Source organism: Babylonia areolata, chromosome 3 (genome assembly GCF_041734735.1).
Source record: "Babylonia areolata isolate BAREFJ2019XMU chromosome 3, ASM4173473v1, whole genome shotgun sequence".
NCBI classification, from domain to species: domain Eukaryota; kingdom Metazoa; phylum Mollusca; class Gastropoda; order Neogastropoda; family Buccinidae; genus Babylonia; species Babylonia areolata.
Genome location: NC_134878.1, coordinates 49,057,760 through 49,085,422, shown reverse-complemented (window position 1 = coordinate 49,085,422; position 27,663 = coordinate 49,057,760). Strand labels below are relative to the sequence as shown.

The 27,663-nt window shown below is 40.6% G+C and overlaps 1 protein-coding gene across 1 annotated transcript; it reads left to right on the top strand.

Moving 5' to 3' along the window:
* Positions 1-11: 11 nt before the first annotated feature.
* LOC143280059 (lipoamide acyltransferase component of branched-chain alpha-keto acid dehydrogenase complex, mitochondrial-like) lies at positions 12-19,422 on the top strand. Its single transcript, XM_076584551.1, has 11 exons — positions 12-290; positions 6,427-6,565; positions 9,003-9,078; positions 9,741-9,922; positions 11,020-11,171; positions 12,424-12,517; positions 13,048-13,355; positions 14,850-14,927; positions 16,265-16,456; positions 18,400-18,471; positions 19,005-19,422. The coding sequence occupies exons 1-11, from the start codon at positions 231-233 to the stop codon at positions 19,170-19,172; spliced, it is 1,521 nt and encodes a 506-aa protein (XP_076440666.1). The 5' UTR covers positions 12-230; the 3' UTR covers positions 19,173-19,422.
* The last annotated feature ends 8,241 nt before the right edge of the window (positions 19,423-27,663 follow it).

Genomic DNA, 27,663 nt, shown 5'->3' with positions numbered 1-27,663 from the left:
AATTGCTGGCATTTAACACAAACGTTTAGCTCAAACGTTTAGCACATTTTTAAACAAATTTTGTGAATGTGATAAATATCGTATGGATAAACATTCATGAACATCTGTTATTGAGTGCTTTCTCAAAACAGTTCACGGTATTGCTGTGTCTTAAATACACGAACGTCATCGTGCACGAAGGCCTCCGCTCAGTGACTTGCAGACGACTGTGAGAAGGTCAAGGCAAGGCGATGGCGACGTTCATCACTCGTAGAGCTGTGCAGACATTTGTTCGACGAATTCGGACGACGGTAATAGAGATTTAATGCTGAATGGTCGTAGAATTAGTTTGCAATACTGTGTTGTGCTATACATGTAGAGAGAATTGTAATTGTTTGTGTTGTTTGGTCAGTCTAGTCTCAGCTCTGGGATTGTTTTCTGCAAGTGCTGCTTTTGTGGACGTCTGGCCCTGTTTCACTTTCGCCCTGCATTTGAAAGTCATGTCTGGAGCGCATTCATTTTTAAATACGTGAATTTTGTACTCTTTTGTGCATTTCAACTTTACCGTCAAGTGTAGTTTCTGCTGCTATTGAGATACATGTTGGTGTTTGGAAACTGGGGCACAATCTAACTTTTGGAGCTCTTGGAAAAACACGCCAATCAGATGCCTTGTTTGTGGACACGGCCCCAAGTTTGAAGCGTGAGCTGGTGTGTGTACGTGTGTGTGTGTCACTCTGTGTATGTATGTGTCTGTACGGGGGACAGGGTGTAGGGGGTGTTTACATGTGTGAGTGCATGGATTGTGGGAGCTATGCGCGATTGTAGCTGTACAAATGCTCGCTGCTGCAGGTGCTTGGTTTGTGAGATCGGCAATATTAACATTTTGACCCGTGCACTCTTCGGTGTCGAAGTCAGAAACCAAATCTACCCAAATGGGTATACCGGCTGGTGACAAAGTTGTGCACCATCTCTGGTTCGACATTCTTATATTATAATTAACATTTTTACCCGTCTGCAGTACAAACCATACGTGAGAAAGTCCCAAACGGGTGAAAATGTTAATTATATATATAAGTTTGTCAAATATAGTAGAGGATTTTAAAACGAACTTGTCGAGATTAGAAATGTGTCTAAAATACCCGGGCTTGTTACGAAGTTGTGCACCATCTCTAGTTCGACATTCTTATATTATAATTAACATTTTTACCCGTCTGCAGTACAAACCATACGTGAGAAAGTCCCAAACGGGTGAAAATGTTAATTATATATATATAAGTTTGTCGACTATAGTAGACAATTTTAAAACGAACTTGTGGAGATTAGAAAGGTGTCTAAAAAGGGATGCTTTTTGGGGCATTCCATGCACCTAGCAAGGGGCTTGGAAAGAATGGGGGATACGCAAAGTGAAAGAAAAAATGTGACCCATGGGTCAGTTCGAACTTACCCGTCTGTGGTACAAAACATACATGAAAACGATTAAGACGGGAGTGTGTATATATACACATGTTTGGGTCAGTACTCATAATGAAACTTGTCTCGATTCTAAACGCCGGTATGTCCGAGTTCGTGGGGCATTCCATGCATCAACCAATGGGCTTGAAATAGAAAAATTCGTAAAGAAATCAGGACTGCTTGTCGCTGTCATATCTCCAGGAGCGGACATGCACGAACGGGACGTATAAGGCAGTTCGATCGAAAGCGGTCAGTGAACGCGATCGCCAGGTTATCTAAAGTGAAGACGGAATGAACTGTACCATGCTTCGCGAGAGGATGAAAACAGAGTGGGGGACGAGACAATAGGTTGTGATCCTAACATGAACATGACTGAAAGTAATAAAACAGCTTACATGAAACACTCACGTGTGTGCGACGTCAAAAGAGTGACGGCAGTCTCCTGTGGTGGGTCCGTTTTTTTCGGCCTGTTTCGTTGTACGTCCTTGCTGTATCAGTTCCGACAGCACTGACCGGGTGCACGTGGAAACCGCACACCATTCCCTGTATTGCAGTGCTCAAATGTGTTGCAAAGAGGACTTCACATTAAAAAATGAGCGGGACTGATGGAACTGACCTTCCTTAACAACGTGCTGTGCAGAAAAGTCACATACCGAAATAGGAAAGTGCATTTTAACGGCCGAGTCAGTGTCCGTGCTGAACTTAACCGTTTCAATTGGACAGCTGGATGTCCCTTTCTCGTCAGTGATGCTTTGGCCGGCTGTGAATGTTCAAGTCAGCGATTTCACGTGTGTGTGTGTGTGTGCCTGTGTGTGTGTGTGTGTGTGTTGAGAACTTCATTCCGTGATTGTCCGTGGTGTGTGTTAGACAACTTGTTTCCTCGACAGCACGCGTCACATACGTGTGTGCTGTGTCCTGTGTTGCATGTCAGTGTGCTCCTGGCCTTCCGTGGAGAACTGAGGGCGAGACATAAAATATTTAGCTCCACAGATGGCCATTCTTTCCGTACGCACACAGTTGTTCATGTTACGTTCGGAACCCATCAGTTGTCTAGTCCTCCACTCTTGTTTTCATCCTCCCACTGAAACACGGTGCAGTTCATTCCGTCGTCTTCACTTCAAGTACAAGATTGTCAATGCACAGTAACCTCTTTCCTACGTCCCCTTCGTGCACATCCACTTCGGCAGACAGGACAGGTCGTGCATGTACAATCACAACATTCTTTCAACATGTGTCTGGCAGTGTACAGTGACAGGTTCATTCCATGTTTGCCAGTGTGTCCGTACAGTTGCCGGGGCTCAGCCTGACTTCATTCCGTGACTTATGATGCTGTGCGTGCCAGTGTACTCTCACAAATTCATTCCGTGATAATGTGTGTAGGGTTGACAACTTTATGGTTCCGGGATTCTGTGTGTAGGCACTGACACCTTACTTTATATCGTGGTTTGGTGCGCCACGAAATGAAGTCAGTTGTCAGTGCCTACACACACAATCCCGGAACCATGAAGTTGTCAACCCTACACACATTATCACGGAATGAACTTGTGAGTGTACACTGGCTCGCACAACATCATAAGTCACGGAATGAAGTCAGCCTGAGCCCCCGCGGCAACTATACGGACACACTGGCAAACACGGAATGAAGCTGTCACTGTACACTGCCAGACACATGTTGAAAGAATGTTGTGATTGTACATGCACGACCTGTCCTGTCTGCCGAAGTGGATGTGCACGAAGGGGACGTAGGAAAGAGGTTACTGTGCACTGACAATCTTATACTTGAAGTGAAGACAACGGAATGAACTGCACCGTGTTTCAGCGGGAGGATGAAAACAAGAGTGGAGGACTAGACAACTGATGGGTTCCGAACGTAACATGAACAACTGTGTGCGTACGGAAAGAATGGCCATCTGTGGAGCTAAATATTTTATGTCTCGCCCTCAGTTCTCCACGGAAGGCCAGGAGCACACTGACATGCAACACAGGACACAGCACACACGTATGTGACGCGTGCTGTCGAGGAAACAAGCTAACACACACCACGGACAATCACGGAATGAAGTTCTCAACACACACACACACACACACACACACACACACCGGCACACACACACAGGCACACACACACACACACACACACACACACACACACACACACACATGTGAAATCGCTGACTTGAACATTCACAGCCGGCCAAAGCATCACTGACGAGAAAGGGACGTGCAGCTGTCCAATTGAAACGGTTAAGTTCAGCACGGACACTGACTCGGCCGTTAAAATGCACTTTCCTATTTCGGTATGTGACTTTTCTGCACAGCACGTTGTTAAGGAAGGTCAGTTCCACCAGTCCCGCTCATTTTTTAATGTGAAGTCCTCTGTGCAACGCATTTGAGCACTGCAATACAGGGAATGGTGTGCGGTTTCCACGTGTACCTGGTCAGTGCTGTCGGAACCGAGCAAGGATGTACAACGAAACAGGCTGAAAAGAACAGACCCACCACAGGAGACTGCCGTCACTCTTTTCATGCACGGTGTTTCATGCAAGCTGTTTTATTATTTTCAGTCATGTTCATGTTAGGATCACAACCTATTGTCTCGTCCCCCACTCTGTTTTCATCCTCTCGCGAAGCATGGTACAGTTCATTCCGTCTTCACTTTAAATAACCTGGCGATCGCGTACACTGACCGCTTTCGATCGAACTGCCTTATACGTCTCGTTCGCGCATGTCCGCTCCTGGAGATATGACAGCGACAAGCTTCCCGATTTCTTTACGAATTTTTCTATTTCAAGCCCATTGCTTGATGCATGGAATGCCCCACGAACTCGGACATACCGGCGTTTAGAATCGAGACAAGTTTCATTGCGAGTACTGACCCAAACTTGTGTATATATACACACTCCCGTCTTAATCGTTTTCATGTATGTTTTGTACCACAGACGGGTAAGTTCGAACTGACCCATGGGTCACATTTTTTCTTTCACTTTGCGTATCCCCCATTCTTTCCAAGCCCCTTGCTAGGTGCATGGAATGCCCCAAAAAGCATCCCTTTTTAGACACCTTTCTAATCTCCACAAGTTCGTTTTAAAATCGTCTACTATAGTCGACAAACTTATATATATAATTAACATTTTCACCCGTTTGGGACTTTCTCACGTATGGTTTGTACTGCAGACGGGTAAAAATGTTAATTATAATATAAGAATGTCGAACTAGAGATGGTGCACAACTTCAGTTGTCACAAGCCGGTATTTTAGACACCTTTCTAATCTCGACAAGTTCGTTTTAAAATCCTCTACTATAGTCGACAAACTTATATATATAATTAACATTTTCACCCGTTTTGGACTTTCTCACGTATGGTTTGTACTGCAGACGGGTAAAAATGTTAATTATAATATAAGAATGTCGAGCCAGAGATGGTGCACAATGTCACAAGCCGGTATACCCATTCGGGTGGATTTGATTTCTCACTTCAACATCGAAGAGTGCACGGGTAAAAATGTTAATATTGCCGTGAGATCAACACTACAGCTGTGTGATGTTTGTATGTGCATGAGCATGCATAATCCCACTGAGTGTAGCGTTGCATTATGTGTGTGTGTGAATTTTTTATGTCACAGCATTCATGCAAATCCATATGTTGATATAGCTACACTACATCTGCTAAACACAAGCAGATGCCTGACCAGCGGCATTTTTATACCCAACACACTTAGTCAGTCAGGAAAATGAGATACATAACTCGTAAGCAAATAAATAGATGTCATCAAATGAATGAAAGAAATAGCCGAGTGGTAAAAGCCTTGGACTTTCAATATGAGGGTCCCAGGTTTGAATTTCGGTAATGGTGCCTGGTGGATAAAGGGTGGAGATTTTTCCGATCTCCCAGATCAACATATGTGCAGACCTGCTTGTGCCTGACTCCCCTTCCTGCGTATACACAAGCAGATGATCAAATGTGCATGTTAAAGATCCTGCAATCCATGTCAGCGTTTGGTGGGTTGTAGAAACAAGAACATACCCAGCATGCACCATCCCCCACCCCCCATCCCACCCCCCAAAGACAGAGTATGGCTGCCTATATGGCAGGGTAAAAACAGTCATTCCCATAAAAGCCCACTCGTGTACGTACAATTGAACATGGGAGTTGCAGCCCACGAACAAAGAATAATAATAAATAAGCTGATAAATCTAAAAAATGAAGAAAAATGAAGTAAGCAAATAGATAATGAAATGAAATGTTTAAATATATTTTAATTACACATACTTAACCGTGACCCAACAAGTGCAGACTCCGGCAGGGGTCTGACATTCCTGTCCTGTGCAAACTACTATCCGCCTATGCGGAGAAAACGAAACTACGGCCGATAACCTCCCGGAAGTAGGTAACCTTTATATATATATATATATATATATATATATATATATAAAATGAAAAGTACAATAATAATAATAATAATGGTATTTATATAGTGCTGAATCTTGTGCAAAGACAAATAAACTTATAAAGCGCTTTCACACCAGTCATTCACACGCATGCATAACTCTAAGACTCGAGAAACTGAAGACAAGGAAGAGGCAGGGACGGGAGGCTATTTTAGGAAGAGGTGGGTTTTAAGGCCAGACTTGAAAGAGCTGAGTGTGGAGACTTGACGATTTTTACACACAAGCATGCATACACACATGCACACTCATAGACACACACACACACACACACATACACACTCTCTCTCTCTCTCTCTCTCTCTCTCTCACACACACACACACACACACACACACACACACACACACACACATACACACATATGAAAATAAAAACAGAAGATTCTGTCTGCATTAAAACACTAATTATACTTTTTGTTTTTGTAAAAAAAAATAAATGCAGGTGTTTTTTTTTTACTTTTGTTGTATAATGATCATAGTTTTAAACCTCATTTACATCAGTAGAGTGTTTTAGTTTAATTTTACTTTAATTAAGTGATTCTATTACAGGCACATGGCCGCACCAAAAAGCAGGCTGCTGTGACAGCTGTGGCATGTCAGTCTGGTAACTTCCATCAGTCAGTTACACCTGGTGCTTTCCAGGGCGGTCCAGTCTCCTTCCGCTGGCAGTTTTTCCACACATCAGCAGGTACAGTGTCAGTAAATTAAAATTAAGCTACATTGATTTGATAATTAAAGTGACTTTCACAGAGGTGTGAAATTTTTAGAATGAACTAGTAATGCTAGTTTGGGTAGCTTGCACTCTGTGTGAGTGTGTGGTGGATGTGTTTAATGTATATTGTATGTGGTTTGTGTGTGTTTGTGTTTAACCCTTTGACACCTGGAATTATTTGTAATTTTTTCCAAAATAACACACACATGCATAGTCGATATCTAGCTCACTCAGTTCAATCGATTTTTACAAGATTCTCATGCAAAAATCATTAAAACGGTTCAAAGTTATCTTCAGAATTGGCGTTCAGATTATGCTAAAGCTCTCGGAAATCATCAAACTCGTCTTGCAACTTTAAAAATTCACAACTTTGTCAAAATTCAAGCAAATCGGACTCTGAAAAGTGCAAAATGCATGGCAGGAAGTGCCGAAAATGAGGCTGTGAATCTCGCAAGTCTCTTTTATGTAAACAACAATGGCTGCGTCCATAGTAAGCACGTGTTTAGACGACGGTACCGGGCTGGTGGGGGTGTTACACTGCAAGTCGACATCGGGCGAGTTGGGGGTATAATGACAAAAATCACAGGCTTTCCTATTCACCCTGTCTTCTTCTCATCACTTGACAACGGGCCTATGGTCTGAAACGTTGTGTCAAAACAAAGAGGATTCAACTACCACCCAAAAGGTTTTTATAAACTTTAGTTTTTTGTCTTTGAAGAATCCTGCAGTCATTTTTGTCTTCTTCCCTGGGGGTATAATGGTTATATCATGCACATGGCCTCCTGCCTAACCTGTTCAGCCACAGAGTGCACTTCACGCGGCGCGCTGTTTCTAGGTCACAACTTTGGTTGACTATTGCAGTCTTTTGGCTGTGCATTCATGCATTGGATTGCTTGTGTTTTGGTTCTATAAAAAGTGTGCATCAGTTTTTTTGTGAATAAAAAATAGTGACGATTCTAGCTCCAGGTGTTGTCTTTCACCTGACAAAAGCTGGTGTCTGCAGCACGTATGTGAGTGACTTAATTAACTGACGATTTAAGGTCTATGTGAGGCAGGTCAGACAGATGCTACACTCTGGCACTTTGCCAGGAAGCTGAGTCATAGCAGTGAGCTGGTGGTGACTTATGTGTATAGTATAATTGTTCTAGTTTGCAGCGTTGCAGAAGAAAGTAACATTTGATATTTAGAAAAATAAAAAGAGTTAAGAAACATAGCAACAGTAATAGCAGCAGCATCAGGTGTAGTTGTAATTGTGGTGGTGGTGGAAGCGGTAGTCAAAGTCATAGTACTTTTCATAGCAGTTTCGATTAGCTCAAGTGTGTGTGTGTGTGTGTGTGTTTGATTGACAGGCCATTGAGTGACTACACTGCACACATATATGTACCTCTCAGTAACACATTCAGTGTAGAATTTCATATATATGTGTGTGTGTGTGTGTATTATGAGTGAAAGACAAGAAAAGTGAAGTTTGTATAAAAATGTATTATGCTGGTTATGCTTGGTTATGCTGGTTTTGCGTTCAAGTTACAAGATCATAAGCAAAATTGATATAACTACTGCCAAGTACAACTCAAAATACTGACAAAGCAGAAGCAACAGTGACAGTAGCAGTAACAGCAAGAGCATCAGTCAACAGGAGTGGAGAAGTATTAGCAGTAGTCAGTCTTTTATCTGTCTTTTCTTTCTCTTTTCTGCATCTCCTTTCTTACTGTTTGTGAGTGTTGTTTTATCTAGACACTGAAATCAAATATGGAGCAAAGTAATCACTCTCTCCCAAAGCATTTAGAACATTTAAATTCTTTGTGTAGACTTTCTGGGAAAAGGTCCAAGAGGCTTCAGAAAGATAAAAAGAGGCCATCAAGAACATGTCTAAGTATTGCTTTTGATATAAACAGATTCTACAGTCTGAATGTTTTGGAGGACAAGGAGTGAGTGCACTCAAAAACAGTGTGTGTGTGTTGTACCATGTGGCTGTACACACTGCACAAACATACAAATACTTCAGCATCAATAGCCACAGCACTGGCAGAAATTGATGAAGCTTCTCGTTTATGGTCCCAGTTTGACCCAAATCTAACAGAAAGCCAGTGTCCAATATGTGATCACTTTCAACAACAGAGTAGGGGTGGAAGACCAGAAAAAAAGGTAAAGAAATCTGGTGTTCTCAAACAACAGCAGTGCCAGTCAGACAGTCAACTGGGCAATGATATTTCCTTCTGTGTCCCTGCTGCGTCCACGTCAACCCCAGAAAAAGATGTTCTACATAAATGTAATTCAAAATTGCCATACATTTGTGCCTGCATCTATATATTGCATAAATGAAACATTCTTTTAGGGATTATCTTCACTTATTGAAACTGAGCTTCTTCTTTTTTCTGACAGTTGATTTGATCAAGAGGGTTTATAATTGCAGGAAGAAGGAAGGAAGTCCTGCCATTCAACCTGTCAGACATTGGAGAAGGCATTCGAGAAGTGGTTGTCAAAGAATGGTGAGAAACTTTTGATGATAAAGTTGTAAAATCTTAGGTTAAACCATTATTCTATTAGTCATTCGGATGAGACGATAAACCGAGGTCCCATGTGCAGCATGCACTTAGTGCACGTAAAAGAACCCACAGCAACAAAAGGTTTGTTCCTGGCAAAATTTTGTAGAAATATCCACTTTGATAGGAAAAACAAATAAAACTGCACGCAGGAAAAAATACCAAAAAAATGGGTGGCGCTGTAGTATAGCAACACACTCTCCCTGGGGAGAGCAGCCCAAATTTCACACAGAGAAATATGTTGTGATAAAAAGAAATACAAATATTCTGGTGATACTTTGGCATGTGCTTTCTCAGTCTCTGTGTGTGTGTGTGTGCAATTGTTTGGGTGTGGATCATCCAATGTGTGCATACATCTGTATGTGAACGTATTGCATATGAGTGTGCACTGCATGTAATTGTATAAGAATGTGTGTGTACATGTATCTACACTCTTGCATGTATAGTATTGTGAGGGGATGGTTGTGGGAAAGGAGGGATGTGCATGCATGCATATTAGGCATTTCATGAAGCACTGACACCAGATGTGAAAACAAAACCAAAAACAAACAAAAAAATCCCCACCATCATTGTTGCAGTAAAGAACCTATTTTTTGTGTCCTGTCCAGGTTTGTGGAGGTAGGTGATGACGTGAATCAGTTTGACCCAATCTGTGAGGTGCAGAGCGACAAAGCTTCTGTCACCATCACCAGTCGTTACGATGGGATCATCAAGAAACTGCACTACAATGTGGACGACACAGCTCTAGTGGGAAACCCTCTGGTTGACATTGAGGTGGAGTCCAGTGCAGGTAATCATCATCATCATAAGTTTCCATTATAAAGCACAGCTCTCAGTAGAAACTCATTGCACCTACCCACCCTCATCCACCCACCCATCCACACCCATACACACCCACACCCATACACACCCACACCCATACACACCCACACCTACACATGGACACGCACTCAGAACTATGCAATACAGTGACAGGGTTAGATAACAAGCAGATAAATGATTAAAGAAACATTTGAAGAATACTTCCACAAAAAGCTTGCTTGAAAAGGTATAATTTTAGATTTTGTTTAAACTGACTGAAAGAATATTTCTCAGACTAACACTCATTGAATTCCAAACAATCAAAGCACTCAGCTGAAAGCATGCTGGCCATGTTTCTTTTCATAATTTTTAGAAGCATCTCATTTGACTGGTTAGTTTGCAATGAGTGAGGAGAGAGAGGTTTCAGTGTTTTGAAGATGATGAAAATTGTAGCTTTACGAAAGCTGGTTTTTGGTGACCTTCATGCAATGTTTCTGTCACAGATTTGTGATGACAATTAAGTGTGTTTTTGATTTAAGTTTTGTGCAGGTTAGCTATCAACTTTGAAAATTATATTGTTTATTCCAGCTGATGCACTTTGATCACAATTTTAAAGAAATATTTTGCCAGTTACATACAGCAAAACGATGACATGGCTTTAGTGATGACAGCAACCAGTTTTTGACAGTTACGAAGGTGTGCTATGGATGTCACAGTGAATTATTATCAAGCTGTTACTGGCTGCCATGTAACAGTTCCTGTCATCTTCTCTGGTCTGAAGCATGAAGCTTGATACTGAGCCAAATCAAAAAAATTATAATGTGTGCACCAAGTTGTGACTGTAGAAGCGGAGCATGAAAATTTGTCACTTTACAGTTAAAATTTTCTGTGATTGCCACAAGTGTATTTTAATGAATTTAATCCTCCCTCCCTTCCTCTACTCGTAGCCCAAGAGTGTATTTTACTGAATCCGGACCTCCCTCCCCTCCTCCCCCTTTACACTGCTACAGAAGCTCTATTTTGAAGCCGTTTGAAATGATGACATAATTTGCTGAAACCTATTGAAATGAAGAAAGCGTGTCCCAGAGACCAAGGAGGAGGATGTGTATGAGCCTCAGGCAGCGCGTGCCGAGGAGTCTGCCTCCTCACAATCCCATGGTGTGCCTACACAGACCATCCGTGGCGGCCACAAGGTCCTGGCTACACCGGCTGTCAGACGACTGGCCATGGAGAACAATGTGAGCATGGCGGATGGACACTTTCTGACGTACAGGCTGTTAATGATAGTAATAATTATGATAAAATGGGCATTTATAATGCATTCTACCTCTTTAACACAGGGGCCCAGTTAGATTAACATCAACAGAGGGATGGGGGGAATGGTTGCAAACATTAACACCACAGGGTAGGTTTTCTGTGATACCATGTATGTTCAGGAAGGTCAACTGTGTTGTGGAGATACTGGGTTTGCTAAGCTTGTCCTTCATGGTTTGAAATTCATCCTGTGTCACAACTTTTTTATGGCAGTGTCAGATTGTCTTTTGCCAGCTGTTGAACATAATGCATGAGGGTTTGTCATTGAAGCAGAAGCACACAGTCATAGGCATTGAATAGAATATGATCTGAAGGCTTGGCTGGCACACTGCAGAACAAAACAAAAAGGACAAAATATATGGACAGTCAAAAAATAAACAGGGAGGAGTATTGATATAAGCCAGTGAGATAGTTACTTTCTGGTGTTAACCACTCTTTTTCTTTCCCCCACTGCCTCCCCTCCTCCCCCCCCCCCAAAAAAAAAAAAAAAAAAATCACAAACTACACCAGTGTCATCAAAGTACTCTATTTTTTTGTGCAAGGAAAGTATTAATACATGTGAGAGAAAATGTTTCCTGCTGTCACCAGTGTATTAGATGGGGGGAAAAAAAGAATAATTGAAGATAAGAATAGTTTGAAGAGAAATAGAATTATTTGTTTGTCAGTAGCGCTGGACTTTTAAGTTACATATGTACTGTGCATTTCATCCCTCCTGTATGTTAATATGCTGTGTGGGCACATAAAAACTGAATCTGTTTCTATTGCTGTATGTGTTTATGTGCATATTATGTCATGTGTGTGCAATTTGTTATTTCATTGCTTGATATCATGGCATACATTGTTTTTAAGTGATATATTAACATGTATCTTTAGAATATGATACAGTATTAAAGAATCCTGTAAGATTTCCAGATAGTGATAGTTTGGTGTCAGCAGCACATGTTTTGTGTCTGCTTTTTTGTATTATTTAGATTAATTCAGTGTTGGCTGTCATTAACAAGGGAAACTTTTTTTAACATAGTAATAAGCATACGTAACTCTGTGCATATGTTTGTTATGCGTGTAAGTGTGGGTGTGTGGGTGTGGGATAGTGTAGAGGGGATGTTTGTTGTGGTGTATAAATTTTACATGTACACAAACTGCAACACTTAAATGATTGCATCGATTTGTCTACAGATCACCTTGAACGACATTGCAGGAACAGGGAAAGATGGGCGTGTGTTGAAAGAAGACATTCTGAAATTCTTGGAGGACTCCGTCAAGAAGACATGTGAGCCTTCTGTGTGTCTTCCTCAGGGTTTGAGTTCTGGAAAGTCTAAGCTGATGGAGAAGAGATATTTTATTTTCATACTTGTGACATTTTACTCCTCAGATAATACCATGCAAGCTGCATTTTCATTTTCACAGACATTATTGAGATCCAGATGCTGCCTGAATGTTAATTTGCAAGATGAATTAAGCAAAGGCCTGTCTTAGAAAGGCAATGCAGATTTAAGTGAATGTTCAACAAATTAACATTTTGACATGTTACTTGACATCCTGACCTGTAAGGTCTGTCTTATCTCAGTCAGATGACAAGCCCTTTACTGATGAATTTACTCATCAACAGCAGTCTTTGGATCAGTGCAACAGACTTTGCAGGAGATGAGTCTCTTTCTTTATCAACATATTCATCATGCCATAATCATATTATGTTGCTATTTCCTCTGTATATGATTTTTTTTTTGGGGGGTGGAGGGGGGGGGGGGCTCATTTTGTTGACATTGAATACAGCAGGAAAACCTTTGTCTTCAACAACAGACACTATACCACCTGCACAGCCACCACCACTGCAGGAAATTCGCCCCCCACCTCCCACCACCACCCGTCCACCTCCACCACCGCCAGTAGTACCCCGGGTGTCCACCCCTGTAGGGCAGGACCGCAGGGTGCCAATCAAGGGCATGCAGAAAGCCATGGTCAAAACCATGACGGCAGCACTGAACATCCCGGCTTTTGGTTACTATGATGACGTGGACCTCACCCAGCTAGTCAACATTCGCGACAAGCTGAAGAGCATTGCGGAGCAGAGGGGGATTCGGTTCTCCTACATGCCTGTGTTTCTGAAGGTGAGGGATGGGTGTGTTGTCAGAGTGAATCAGTGTGTTTTACGTTTCAGTATGATGATGGTGATGATGATAATGACACACTTCCATGGTGTGTTGTATTGATACTCTTTGACACAACATATCTCAATGTGTGGAATTCAGGCTGCTCCCCATGGGGAAAGCGCATCGCTACAGTGCAGTTCCACCATTTATTTTTTTCTGCCTGCAGCTGTATTGATTTCCTACCAAAGTGGGGTGTTTTGGGGTGGTGGTTGTTTTTTTTACAGAATTTTGTCTGTGACAACCCTGTTGTTCTTTTACATGCACAAAGTGTATGCTACAAACAGGACTTTGGTTCATCGTCTCATCTAAGTGACTAGTGTCCAGACCACCACTCAAGGTCTAGTGCAGGGGGAGAAAATACTGCTGAGTGTGTGATTCGATCCTGTGCACACAGATTCTCCCGCTTCCTTGGCCATCACTCCACATCCTTTGATGTAGCTCAGAGCTCTGTGCGTTTTACAAAAAGAGAATATAATGATGGAAAGGAAGGTGACAGAATACACACTCACACACGTGACATAACTTGGAAGTGGGTAATATTCCCATAATCAGAAGTTAAAGTTTCATTGAAAGGGACAAACTGTAGAATTTACAAGGTTGATGTTACTTAGAAATGTAGGCTACATTCTTTCCACAACGAAAACTTGGACATTAGCCGCAATAAGGCATTTATCATTAGATAACTTAAGAGTGACTAATGCAGTAAATGCTGCCTTGTCACCAGCAAGTCATATTAAGTATGTCAGTTTGCACAGGATTTCAGGGGTGAAATTCCTGCTACTTTAAGTATCCTTTCTGTTTAAAAGAAGTTCCACCAGACAGCTAGACATTATTTTTCACCATAAAGTCAGAACCGTGCAGGGTCCATGTCAGGTGGTCTGTTCACATCAGCCATTCGTCCAGTCCGCATTGACATTAAATGGCAGTGACATCTTGAAGGAGACATGACGTATTTATATCTGTATCTTTCAAAACAGATGTCCAGTGGATAAAAGACGAAAATAAAGGATTTGAAAACTTTTGAACAGTACCTTCCGTTGTTTTTTTTTTTGTTTTTGTTTTTTTGTTTTTTTTCAGGGCCTGACTAAGCGCGTTGGGCTACGCCGCTGGTCAGGCATCTGCTTGGCAGATGTGGTGTAGCGTATATGGATTTTTCCGAACGCAGTGACGCCTCCTTGAGCTACTGAAACTGAAAACTGAAACTTTCCTGGTCCGCCACAAAGAGGGGTATAGTTTTGCATTGCAGCTGGGGTATGAGATTACTGTTTGTCTTTTGACTTGCATTTATATTAATGATTACCCCAAGGTCACATTTAAAGACTCGACCATTGTTGCTGTGATTTTATTGTTTGAGGTTTTTTTTTATATCAAAGCAGCATATAGAGACATAAATTGATTATAGACAACATACACATGAATAAACATTTACAGCACTGTAAAACTTTATTTCAGGCTGCTTCTTTGGCTCTTCATCAGTACCCATTGCTCAATTCATCTGTTGACGAGAAGTGTGAGAACATCACTTACAAGGTGAGTTGTTCAGCTGTTGCTTTCCACCCAAATACTTTTTAAAGTATTAGACAGGTTTTTATTTGTGTATGGGATTTTTTGTTTTGTTTTGTTTTTCCCCCATGAGCTAAAAGGAATGGGGGTTAGTTGTGAGATAAGCTCTTCCATTTTTCTTGCCAGTTTTTGTGTTTCATTTAAAAATCTTTAATCTGTACACACTGTCAAGTTATTACTGTTTTTTTTTGTTGTTTTTGGTTTCCTTTTTTTTTTTTTATCCCAGAACCAGAGTAAGCATTTGTTTTGTTTTGTTTTATTTCTAGATAATTTGGTGCCTTGAACAGCTTACACTCTGGTTTGAAGTTCATGTCTAACCTCGTCAGCCGGAGTCCAGTATACAGCAGTGCTGCGCCATTGAATCCAGTGATGAGACTGATTTCATTCTTCGTGTTCTCTATATTCAGCCTTGTAGTGATATGCTTTTCTTTCCATGTCTGATTTATTTTCTTCTGTTCATGTTTTCAACAACAGTATACGTGTTGCCTGTGTTATAGGGTGCACTGCAAATTCCAGGAGAAAGGATGATTGATAGAAAAACCTAATATTTGGTGTCTGTAACATAGTTTTTCATCAGGTCGAACAGTGTATGTCCAACAATGTTTGAAAAATGTCCGTGTCCATCATCATTTTTCCCTTTTTCTTTTATTCTTTTCAATTCACAAAACAGAACAATACACACATATAAATCCATTAATACATCTGCCTATACACCATTCATGTGTTCATCATACACAAACATATGCATATCCACACATACACACACACACATGCACGTGCGCACGCACGCACGCACACACACACACACACACACACACACACACACACACACACATTGCACACACACACACTTACACACAATACATGACATGACATAGCATTACAACAACCCCCAACCTCCCAAAATACACTCATTAAACCTTTACAGAGCCAAAGTAAGGTTCTGATTTCCACTAGTATTTGTCACAACTGAAAATTATTGAAATAGCTGCTGGATAGAACAGAGGGGGTGTTGTGATCAAGCTTGAATATAATTCACATTGTAAGGTTACTAAATTTATTGAACAAACCACGATAAGTCAGTTTGCGTATCCAGTGCATAAATAGGCAGATGAAACGGAAAAACAAGAACAAAAATAAACAAAGGAACAACATCAGTCAGTGTCCATCATCTCTGAACAAACCTAGATGAGTCAGTGTGGGGTATCCAGTGCCTAGACAGGCAGATGAAACAGAACAACAACAAAAACCCTAAACAAAGGACGACATCAGTCGGCGTCCATCGTCTGTTCTCTCTCACACAGGCCTCGCACAACATTGGTGTGGCCATGGACACCCCCGACGGCCTCCTGGTGCCCAACGTGAAGAATGTGCAGTCGCTGAGTGTGTTTGAGATCGCCTCAGAGCTGACCCGTCTGCAGGCCCTGGGGGCGGCAGGCAAACTTGGCACAGCAGACCTCACTGGGGGCACCGTCTCCCTCTCCAACATTGGATCTGTGAGTGTTGTCATGTGCATGGACAGGGCTTCCACAGAGAAGTGTGTGTGTGTGTGTGTTTAAGTCTTGGGGGAAAATAGGAAGACTGTTTCCAGGGCTGGGAAAGTTGTGGGAATAAATGTTTTACACTGTGCAAGGTCTTGGGAGTTTTCATTACACCTCCTGTATAGGAGATTTTGCTTACACAAGAAAAATAAAAATAAGAGAGAAAGATAAAAAAAAAATAATAATAAAAAAAAAAGTGATAAAACTGAATTGAAAAAAATGTCAAGACCTCTGGTACTTTTTCTGCAACAGTGTTTGAACACCCCATACTACTCCTCCCACACTTTCTCGCACAATTTCTCATTCACTTACGTAATTCTGTTGTGTGTGTGTGTGTGTTTGTACATGATTATATGTTTACATAATGACTTTGTTTTTGTGTCTTGGAAAAAGTGTTGAAAAATAATGGAATTTTGTTCTGACTTGTTGGAACCCTGCTTGGAACTGACAGCATGAGAAACATCATATGACCAAAATGTTTTAGTGCTGACAACAGCAGCACCCCAAACTAAACGACATTACCTGGGGCTTAAAAATTCTTGAGGGGAAAAGAGTAATTTGGTCTAGGAAAACTTTTGTAATTTTGTAATATAGGTACACATTTGTTTAGTGTGTGAACATCTTTAGTCCAAGTTTTCAAAGAAAATGAAAGCTGTGGACAGTCAAACAGTATCTGAGTAAAACGCAAGAGTTGTTTGGATTTTTATTTTGTCGAAGCACATTAACAGTATAAATGTGTTACTAGAATTATATGTTTGTGCTGTCTTAACAGCCCAATTGGCTGTTGCGTTTGCTTTTTGTGTTGATAAATATTTGTGCTGGGGGTTCTGTGTAAAAGCCGGTTTTTTGTTGATTGCAGTTATTTCTATTAGGAATACTGTCCTGTAAAATGTTACAATGGCTGTGGAACAGTCTTGCGAAAAGGTATGGAGTTTTGTTTTCTGACCTGCGGGGAAGATTTCTCGCTGGGTTATCAATGATAATGATCTGGAGTTGCGTCAGCTCAGTCTCTTGACAGAGAAATATTGTGAAGTGGACTGTTCTACACAGTTTTCTTTTCATCAGTGAATCCTGGAGTTTGAAAGGTAATAATTGATATGAAGCACGTTCACACAAGAACTTGTGCACATTGCTCAGAGATCAGTTTGTGTATGTGATAATGTAAACTGTTACAGATTGGGGGTACATGTGCCATGGTATTATCATAAACTATGTTACAGATTGGGGGTACATATGTCATGGTATTGTCATAAACTGTTTTACAGATAGGGAGTACACATGCAGTGGTATTATCATAAACTATGTTACAGATTGGGGGTACATATGCCATGGTATTATCATAAACTATGTCACAGATTGGGGGTACATATGCCATGGTATTGTCATAAACTATGTTGCAGATTGGGAGTACATATGCCATGGTAATGTCATAAACTATGTTGCAGATTGGGGGTACATATGCCATGGTGTTATAAGCTATGTTACAGATTGGGGGTACATATGCCATGGTATTATAAGCTATGTTACAGATTGGGGGTACATATGTCATGGTATTATCATAAACTATGTCACAGATTGGGGGTACATATGCCATGGTATTATAAGCTATGTTACAGATTGGGGATACATATGCCATGATATTATAAGCTATGTTACAGATTGAGGGTACATATACCATGGTATTATCATAGATTGGAGGCACATATGCCATGGTATTATCATAAACTATGTTGCAGATTGGGGGTACATATGCCATGGTATTATAAGCTATGTTACAGATTGGGGATACATATGCCATGGTATTATAAGCTATGTTACAGATTGAGGGTACATATACCATGGTATTATCATAGATTGGGGGCACATATGCCATGGTATTATCATAACCTATGTTACAGATTGGGGGTACATACGCCAGGCCAGTCATCATGCCTCCTGAGGTGTTCATTGGAGCCCTTGGAAAGATACAGGCATGTGTTCACTTTTTACTTTGTTTAATCTGTTGTTCTGTGTAAAGCGCTGATTTGGTTTGCAGATATCATGGTGATTAATCATTTATAATCACAGAGCTAAAACTTTGTTTCATGTTTAACTTTTTGCGGGGGTGGGGGGGGAGAGGGTTGGTTGATATTGTTAAAACAGCTCTCAGATTTGCAGCATTACACTAGTATCCTACTTTTTAGAGTGTATATGGTTGTGAATTGTGATGGGTGTCCAACCATGACCTCCTCTTGTATACTTTTAAGTGATTAGAGATGAAAGCATTCTTTGCTTTACATCGTTTTACAGACTTATAAGTTGTTCTGCTTTCACCATGCTTATTTTCCAGGCTAAAATCTGTGACATGTCTGAATGTACATTACCATCTTGTATACGTTTCTGTCTAACTTGGATTACATTCAGTGCGGTGTCTGTCTGTATGATAACCTCAGGTCGTTGAAATGACCAGTGGAACATTGCAGTTCTTTACCTGGGTAACACTGTAAGCTGTTGTGTGGTGCAGGTGGTTCCACGATTCGACGCAAATGGAGAGGTGGTCAAAGCACACATCATGAACGTCAGCTGGACAGCAGATCATCGAATCATTGACGGTGCTACTGTCGCTCGCTTCTCCAACCTGTGGAAATCATTCCTGGAGGATCCAGCAGCGATGATATTAGACTTGAAATGATGTGGATGAGTTGTGACTGGAGCGTAATTGACATGGTAGACCCTCTTTGACCGGAAAAATAATACCAGAACTTTGCTCATGCTTTTTGGTGAATTGGGATCATGCTGTATTACTTAGGGGTGTGAAAGAGCATTGTTTGTGTTTCCGAGTGCAGGTGTGCCATACACAAGAGTCGTGTATCTTAATTTTCCTGGAAATGCTGTGGGTCTTTTGTTGCTTTGTTGTTTTTCCTTCTTCTTTTTTTCTTTTCTTTTTTTTTTTTTTTCCTTTCTTTTTTTTGTGGGTGCTTGAGAAGACACTTCATCTTTGCAAGTTTTGCTTAACAGTGTGTAATTCCTAACAAAAAATTGTAACTCACATACCAAACAAAAATCAGAATGGATAAAAAGAAGAAAAACTGTTGGCCTTGGTATCCATAGATTGAAGATGTCTTGCCTGGACTTCTTCTTTTTTACATTCAGCATGTTCCGGTATGTCCTGGCTCTAGTTATCATTTCTGAGATAAACCATGCATGTGCACATGCAGTTTTCTTTACATGTGCACACTGACCACATCAGCCCCTTAACCACTACTGACAAGTGTGCCCATCAGTAAGGGGTTGTCACCTCACTGAGATAAAGTGGAGCTTAAAGGTCAGCATGCCAGTCACCATTCTTTGTTTTGACTTCATCGTCATGGGACTGCATTGCTTTTGTTCAGCAAAATCAATTACACCGTTGATAATTTCATAATGATTAGTAAATGCTGATTAGACTCATGCTACACTGAACCCATTCCACCAAGGTTCAGCAGGCAAGGGGTTAAACCATAAAAAAACAAAAAGCAAATGCAGTTTATTCCGTAGGTAACATAATAAACAACAGCACATGGGCCTTTGTGTTTAAAAAAAAAAAAAAAAGCAGTAGTCCAGTTTTGCATTTTGAAGTGGTTGGCTAGTGGTTGATGAACACACACAAAGGTACATTGTGTGATTGTCAAGTGAGAATGTGGATAAACCATGCGTAGCATGACGGCATGCATTGTCTGCATGGTACAGAACTTGAAAAAGTAATGGAGCTGTATCTGATTGAATTTGTTTGGTTTTGGGATAGATGTTTATTAAATTTTAGATATATATATAGATATATATATATATATATAGATATATATATATATATATATATAGATAGATAGATATATATATAGTTCTTTCTTGTTGTTTTCCTGCATGGGATTCAGGGGTCTTTCAGTATAAATAGCATCCCAGCCTTCTGGAAATTTTTTGGGGTTTATCCTCTTTTTTTTTTTCCTTTTTTTAAAAAATAATCTGGGGATGTTGAATGAAACAGAATGGCTGATGTCCTCAGCACGCCCCAGTCTCATTTGCCCTAAGGAGCTAAATGGTTAGGACAATGTGTCATGAACTGTGTTTTGTGGATTTTTCTTGGTGTTTTTTTGTTGTTGTTTTTTTTGTGTGTGTGTGTAGATGTGACAGTTTTGTGTTGACGCAGTTGAGCATTTGTATGGTTTGGCAGTCCTGTTATGGCTCTGTGTGGTCGGCTGGACTATCAGCAACAACAAGGATAATAATTGGTTTTGTTTGGAGGAAGGGATGTACAATGGTGTGTTATCAGAGAGTTGCCTCAGTTTGGGGAAAATGCTTAGGACAAGAACATTTTCTAATGGATACACAGATTTTCACATTTGCATTGCTGTTTAATTTGTATCTCTGTTGTAGGCTGTGAAGGTCCACATTTAAAATACCTTGGGGGTGTCAGTGGCATTATTGTTCTGTGATCACATGGTATATTTCAAGACTGATTACCTTTTTGTACAATGTTGCTATTTTAAATGTACTCAGATTTTATGGAACTAGATTTATGGCCACATTTTTATCACAGTCTGCTATAGTTTGGGGGGAAAAAAGCAACCTCACAAAGCATTTCCTCAGAAAGAAGGACTCTACTACATACATAAATCAGATCTCTCCCTGACGGGCACAATAACCAAGTAGTTAGAGCGTTGGACTTTCAATCTGATGGTCCGGGGCTCAAATCACGGTAACGGTGCCTGGTGGGTAAAGGTTGGATATTTTTCCCGATCTCCCAGGTCAACATATGTGCAGACGTGCTTGTGCCCGAACCACCCTCGTGTGTATACGCAAGCAGAAGATCAAAGACACATGTTAAAGATCCTGTAATCCATGTCGGCGTTCGGTGGGTTGTGGAAACAAGACCATACCCAGCATGCACCCCCTGAAAACGGAGTATGGCTGCCTACATGGCGGGTAAAATCAGTCATACATGTGAAAGCCCACTCCTGTACATACGAGTGAACATGGGAGTTGCAGTCCACAAACTAAGAGATCTTCTCCCTCTCCCCATGCTTTCTCTACTGTCTCCTACACTCACAAATGTATACACATACACACTATACATTAACAAAAGAAGACATTATAAATGTATAACTGTAGAGCAGTTTTTGTTTGAATAGTGTTCTTTACTTCCAACTGGCTTGATGGTATAGCCTAATTTGTGTTGTGCTGTTTTCTGGTGTTTTGCTTCACGATGGCAAGATATGTTCAATATGAACCAGTTAAGATCATTATCAACTCCCAATAATGCAGCCTGCAGCATTAACAGGTCAGGTGTCTGTAGTAGTGTCTGGATGGTATTGTGAAATGCAGTCACATTATATAGATATATGTTTTTGTGTACAAATACCTTTTTTTGTTAGCATGTTCTTTATTTTTTATTTGTTTGTTTTGTTACTAGTTGATATTCTTGTTCAAGTGGGGATGTTTACCATTGATCAACTCGTTGATTAAAACCAAACTATTACTCATTGTACAAAGCACAGGTAAGTTTCATATCAGATTTGTATTTACCTTTGAAAATGTTATCAGTCTTGTGCAAATTGAAAAAAGAAAAATGGTTAGTTATATTTATTTATTATCTTTATTATATCCCCAGCCAAAATTGTTTTACAAGAATAATGAAGATATGATTTTGCTTGTGCTGTCTCTAAAACCTGCACTTGAATTTAATCTTTATTTCTTAGCCACAAAAAGATGATGGGACCAGTAGTCTCTAAAATTTGCCATCTAGTCTTTTTATCTCTGCTGGACTGAATCTCATGTACATTCTTGTTTTCATATATATCTGTTAAAGAAGAGATATTAGAAATTATCAGCTGAGATTCATAATCATGTCTGAAAGAGCTTAGCTTAGTTTGCCTCTTTTTTCATTGCAAGTTTGAAATCTAATGATACCAGTGATATTAATCATTATGATGGTGGTGATGTGCATAGTTTCCAAGTCCTAAGCTGCAGAAGAGCTCAAGAGAATCAATTACATCAGTGAATGTTGACAAACATTTTTGAAGGTAGAATTAAACTTAAAGAAAACCTAGGTTCAGTTTCCGAATTTTAAAGCACTGGCTTGGTTCTTAATTTAATTGCAGTTGAATATATGTGATTGCAAAAGAAAACTTCATGTTTCTGATTCAAATCAGAATGTAGCTGCTTCTTGCATGAATGAATGTCTTGTGATAAGTGGTTTTGTCTTGTCATGTTCAGCACTATCACCATCAGACTTTTCTGATCAAGGACATAGAACTGAAGGCTATCACTTCCGTCATTCCAGCACCAGCACATCAGACTTTAACATTTTCTGATCAAGGACATAGAGCTGAAGGCTCTCACTTCTGTCATTCCACCTTCCAAATACTGAGGGGAATTTGGCTGATTGAAGAGTTGCCAGGTTGTGAAAGGCATTTGAATATTGATGAGTGATAAACCAGCAGCTCTTGAGTGATGTGGAGAAGTGTGTGTATGCTTGTTTTTCGCACTGGTCAGGAGTGTAGATTATTGTCTTTCAGCATTTCTTTTTTCTTCAGAATACCTTTCTGTTATTGTTATCTGAATGAATTTCTTTTCACAAGGCATCGAGCAAATTGTGAACCTGATTAATTGAGATTCATTTGTATCGATACAATGATGTTTTAATTCATATATTAAAGTTATATGGCATTGTGTACATTTCACAAGTATCAGGATTCTTATCTAGCTAGATCATTAATTCAGAAACCGTAAATAAAACCATGCATTTACACAGAAACTGCTTTGACTTCACTGTGCCATGAAAGTTTTAGTATTGATGGTAATGACAGAGAAGGCTGTGACCTGCTCTGTTTTCTGGGCAGGGCCTCACTGCAATGTTGCTCAATCAAGTCTGCGCTGTCGACTAATGCAGGGGACCATTAATGATAATGATAATAATGATGATGTGCATTCATATAGCACTTACTATGGAGCAGTAAGCACAAAGCTGCTGGCTGGGCTCTTGATGGCAATGGTGGTATCACCAGTAAGATATCAAAAGGTAGGTTTTTACCATCTTGGCAAAAACACTTTTCGCTGCCACTGTGATATGGGTTGGTCAAGTGTTTGTTGCTACTTTACTGTTTCATCAAAGTGAACATGTGAACCTGCACTCAGCCACTGAACAAGAAGTAAGTATAACTCTGAATGCGCTGGCTAGTCGTCTTGAGTTTCATACCATAGATGGCAGCCACTTACTGTACACCGGTGATGATTGTACAAAGCTGTTGATACTTGTTTACTTTCAAGGGTGGATGGGAACGATGATCATGGGATTTCAAATAAGTTATGGGTGAAAGAATAAAGAAAATCTTTCAGAAAATGAGAGGGAAGAATATTGTTGTCATGTCCTATAATTTTCAAAGAAGAAAGTATTTCTTGATAGTTCTTTACCCCTCCACTGCAATCATCTACTTTCTTAGCTTGTATATAGATAATATAATGTAGAGCTTGACTTGAATGGATTGTGTCCACTTAGTTAAGAATGCTCAGTTTAGATATAGTGTTATAAAATTTATCTTTGGGTGAATTAATGAATGAATAATTTTTATTTCATGCCTATGATACAGAATACATGGGTTTGTTGTTGTTGTTTTTTAATCCTGACCTTGAAAATGAAAACAAAACAAAAAAAGAAGAAAGAATGAGCAAAAAAGAGAAACTTAACTGTGAGAGGAAGCACAGTTGTTGGTATAAAATTGTCAGATATAATTATTGCTTTCAGGAGACAAGAAAATGGATGGGTTTTGTTTAGAATGTTTAGTATATATTTATAATCAGAAATCAAACTGATGAAAAAAGAGAAATGTTAAACAATAGCAAGAAAGTAGGGTGACTGTTGCTCTTTCAAAGGTACACAACTCTAGCCATTTCTGCTTGGTACTGTCCATGATGGGGTAAATCCTTGGCAGAATTGGTTCGCCGTTGTTGGACTACTGATCCAGTGTTCAATGGTGATCAGAGTTTGAGGCTCCGTTTCAGCCTGGTACAACACCCACTGGAAAGGCGCTTTAGTTTTCCTCCACCAGGGTTGGAATGGGTATGGTTCAGTGTTCAATGGTGATCAGAGTTTGAGGCTCCGTTTCAGCCTGGTACAACACCCACTGGAAAGGCGCTTTAGTTTTCCTCCACCAGGGTTGGAATGGGTATGGTTCAGTGTTCAACAGTGATCCGAGTTCAAGGCCCCGTTTCAGCCTGGTACAACACCCACTGGAAAGGCGCTTTAGTTTTCCTCTTCCAGGGTTGGAATGGGTATGGTTCAGTGTTCAACAGTGATCCGAGTTCAAGGCCCCGTTTCAGCCTGGTACAACACCCACTGGAAAGGTACTTTAGTTTTCCTCTTCCAGGGTTGGAATGGGTATGGTTCAGTGTTCAACAGTGATCCGAGTTTGAGGCTCCGTTTCAGCCTGGTACAACACCCACTGGAAAGGTACTTTAGTTTTCCTCTTCCAGGGTTGGAATGGGTATGGTTCAGTGTTCAACAGTGATCCGAGTTTGAGGCTCCGTTTCAGCCTGGTACAACACCCACTGGAAAGGTACTTTAGTTTTCCTCTTCCAGGGTTGGAATGGGTATGGTTCAGTGTTCAACAGTGATCCGAGTTTGAGGCTCCGTTTCAGCCTGGTACAACACCCACTGGAAAGGTACTTTAGTTTTCCTCTTCCAGGGTTGGAATGGGTATGGTTCAGTGTTCAACAGTGATCAGAGTTTGAGGCTCCGTTTCAGCCTGGTACAACACCCATTGGAAAGGCACAATAATTTTCCTCACTCCACCAAGGTGTGAATGGGTACCCGACTTCAGTTGGGTAAATGTTTTAACAGCAGAAGGTGAGAACTGGGCGTTGCTTTCTATGCCGAGCCCTTGACACAGTTGATACGAATTCACTGACCCATTGGCCATATAAGGCTGTGGGACTTTAAACCACCATCAGTTTGCATGGAGGTAAACAAGCAGTTGAGAGAAACAAACCCAGGAAGTTATGTTTGTGATTGCAGTCGAAGCAAGCGCTGGTTGTTTTGTCTTTTGGGGGACTATTCAGACTTGTGATATCAGGTTGCCAACTACAGAGAAAATCTCTTGAGATTGGTTGTTTTTCTTGTGACTGGGAAAAAGAGTGTTGAGAAGTTTGGTTTCAGTTTCAAGGTATCAAAGCATGCAGATATGATCTTATATGCTACAGCACATCTGCTCATAAGTAAAAATCAAAAAAGAAGCAGATGCCTAACCTTACAAAGAGAAGTATTAAACAAAGTTGGAGGTTAATCTTTATAAGACAAAGACACAGATTCCAAACCATTGCTGGTTGCACTACCTGTCAGCTGGTATACAGGTTAGTAAGGGGTACAGAGAAACAACTTTCAAAAACAAAAAGAGAGGGAAAGCTCCAACTTCATTCATGTACCTATGGAAAGCTTGAAATTATGTCTGCTTTTATAAACTTAAAATATGTGTTTTGCAGAGTTAATACAATGTATTCTAGTTTTTCTTTAAAAAAAAAAAAATCTGTGGAGTGTTAATGATATTACAGCTGTGTTTACAGGTGGGACAATTTTTGTTTGTTTTTTTTGGGGGGAGGGGGTGGGGTTAAGAATGTTTGAAACAGCATACTCAAACATTTTCTTAGTGTGACCTGATCATAGAGCAGCATTATGTTTTGTCTATATATTTTTCTTGTTTTTTTTCTTTTCCTTCTCTGGTTTTTTTTTTCTCTTCTTTTTTTTTTTTTTTTTTTTTTTAGTATGAAGTGAGCGTAATAAATTGTTTGTCACCTTGAAGTCTGTTACCGTAATAAACTTGAGATTGGTAATAAAGCTCAGGCATCTTTTCTGGAAAGGATGGTTTGGTTGTGGGTTGGCATTATCTGATTTTCATGTTATTGTAATGTTAATAGGAGGTTTGGGCAGAGCAAACCAATAGGCCTAGTTTGCATCAGTTTGACATGGTACAGTATATGACACCAAAGTATTGTTTATGAATTCACTTAAAACGTGGAAACAAACTGTATAGTCATTATTTCAGCCTCACGATGCACATTTGAATACTGATAATTTTGAAACGATGTGGTCTAATAAATTTGAATAACTTGGCCTTCAAATATCTCACCTTGAAAGATCTTGTCATTGAGTGGAATATCATGTTTTAACTGTTGTGAGCAGCTACAAAACCTACAGAGCTGTTGTGCTGACCACCTTGTACTGCTGTGAAATATGGACGATGTATCGCCGTCACACTCAACAACTTGAGCAGCTTCACCAGAGATGCCTACGAAAGATCCTTGGCATAAAGTGGCAAGACAGGGTCTCCAACCTCCTAGAGAGGAGCCACCTGCCCAGCATCGAAAGCCTGCTGATCCAGTGCCAGCTACGCTGGACAGGACACATTGTCTGCATGACAGACAGCAGGATCCCGAAGATGCTACTGTATGGCCAGCTGAAGGAAAGCCACCACGAACTTGGAAGACCCTGCAAGCACTTCAAGGACACCTTGAAGACAAACCTCAAAGCCTGTGACATAGACATTGCATCCTGGGAAACTGATGCCATTGACCGCTTTCACTGGAGGATGCTGTGCCTTAGTGGCATAAAGACGTTTGAAAACAAGAGAACGCTGGCCATTAAGGAGAAGCATGAGCAAAGGAAGCAGGGCTCAACTTCTGAAGACGTTTTCCCTTGCAACACCTGTGGGAAGTGCTGCGCATCCAGAATCGGCCTCTTCTCCGATATGAGGACACACACCGACAGATAAGCCTGCCTGCCTACTCATCCATCGGTCTGACAGGAGACTCCATCATTTAGACATGTATCTTTCTTCTCAAGCACTCTTAACTCTCTCCATACGAACGGCGAAAGAGACGAAGTTAACAGTGTTTCACCCCAATTGCCATCATCAAAATTTTGCAAGCGGAAAGCTCTTGTACTGAAGAAGTGAATGTTGACAAAGAATACCACAATTCTGACGACGAAAGCTAAAGGTTGGGTCATTCAGACACCCACTGGACATCCGAGGGGTCTGTGTAGAGGAGAAGAGAGGACTGGCCGTACCGAGTGAGTTAACAGTTCAGCTACCACACACCCTTCAGTAATCACCAAATACAGTCTGTATCCTTGACAAAAAGAAAGACATCAAACTTAG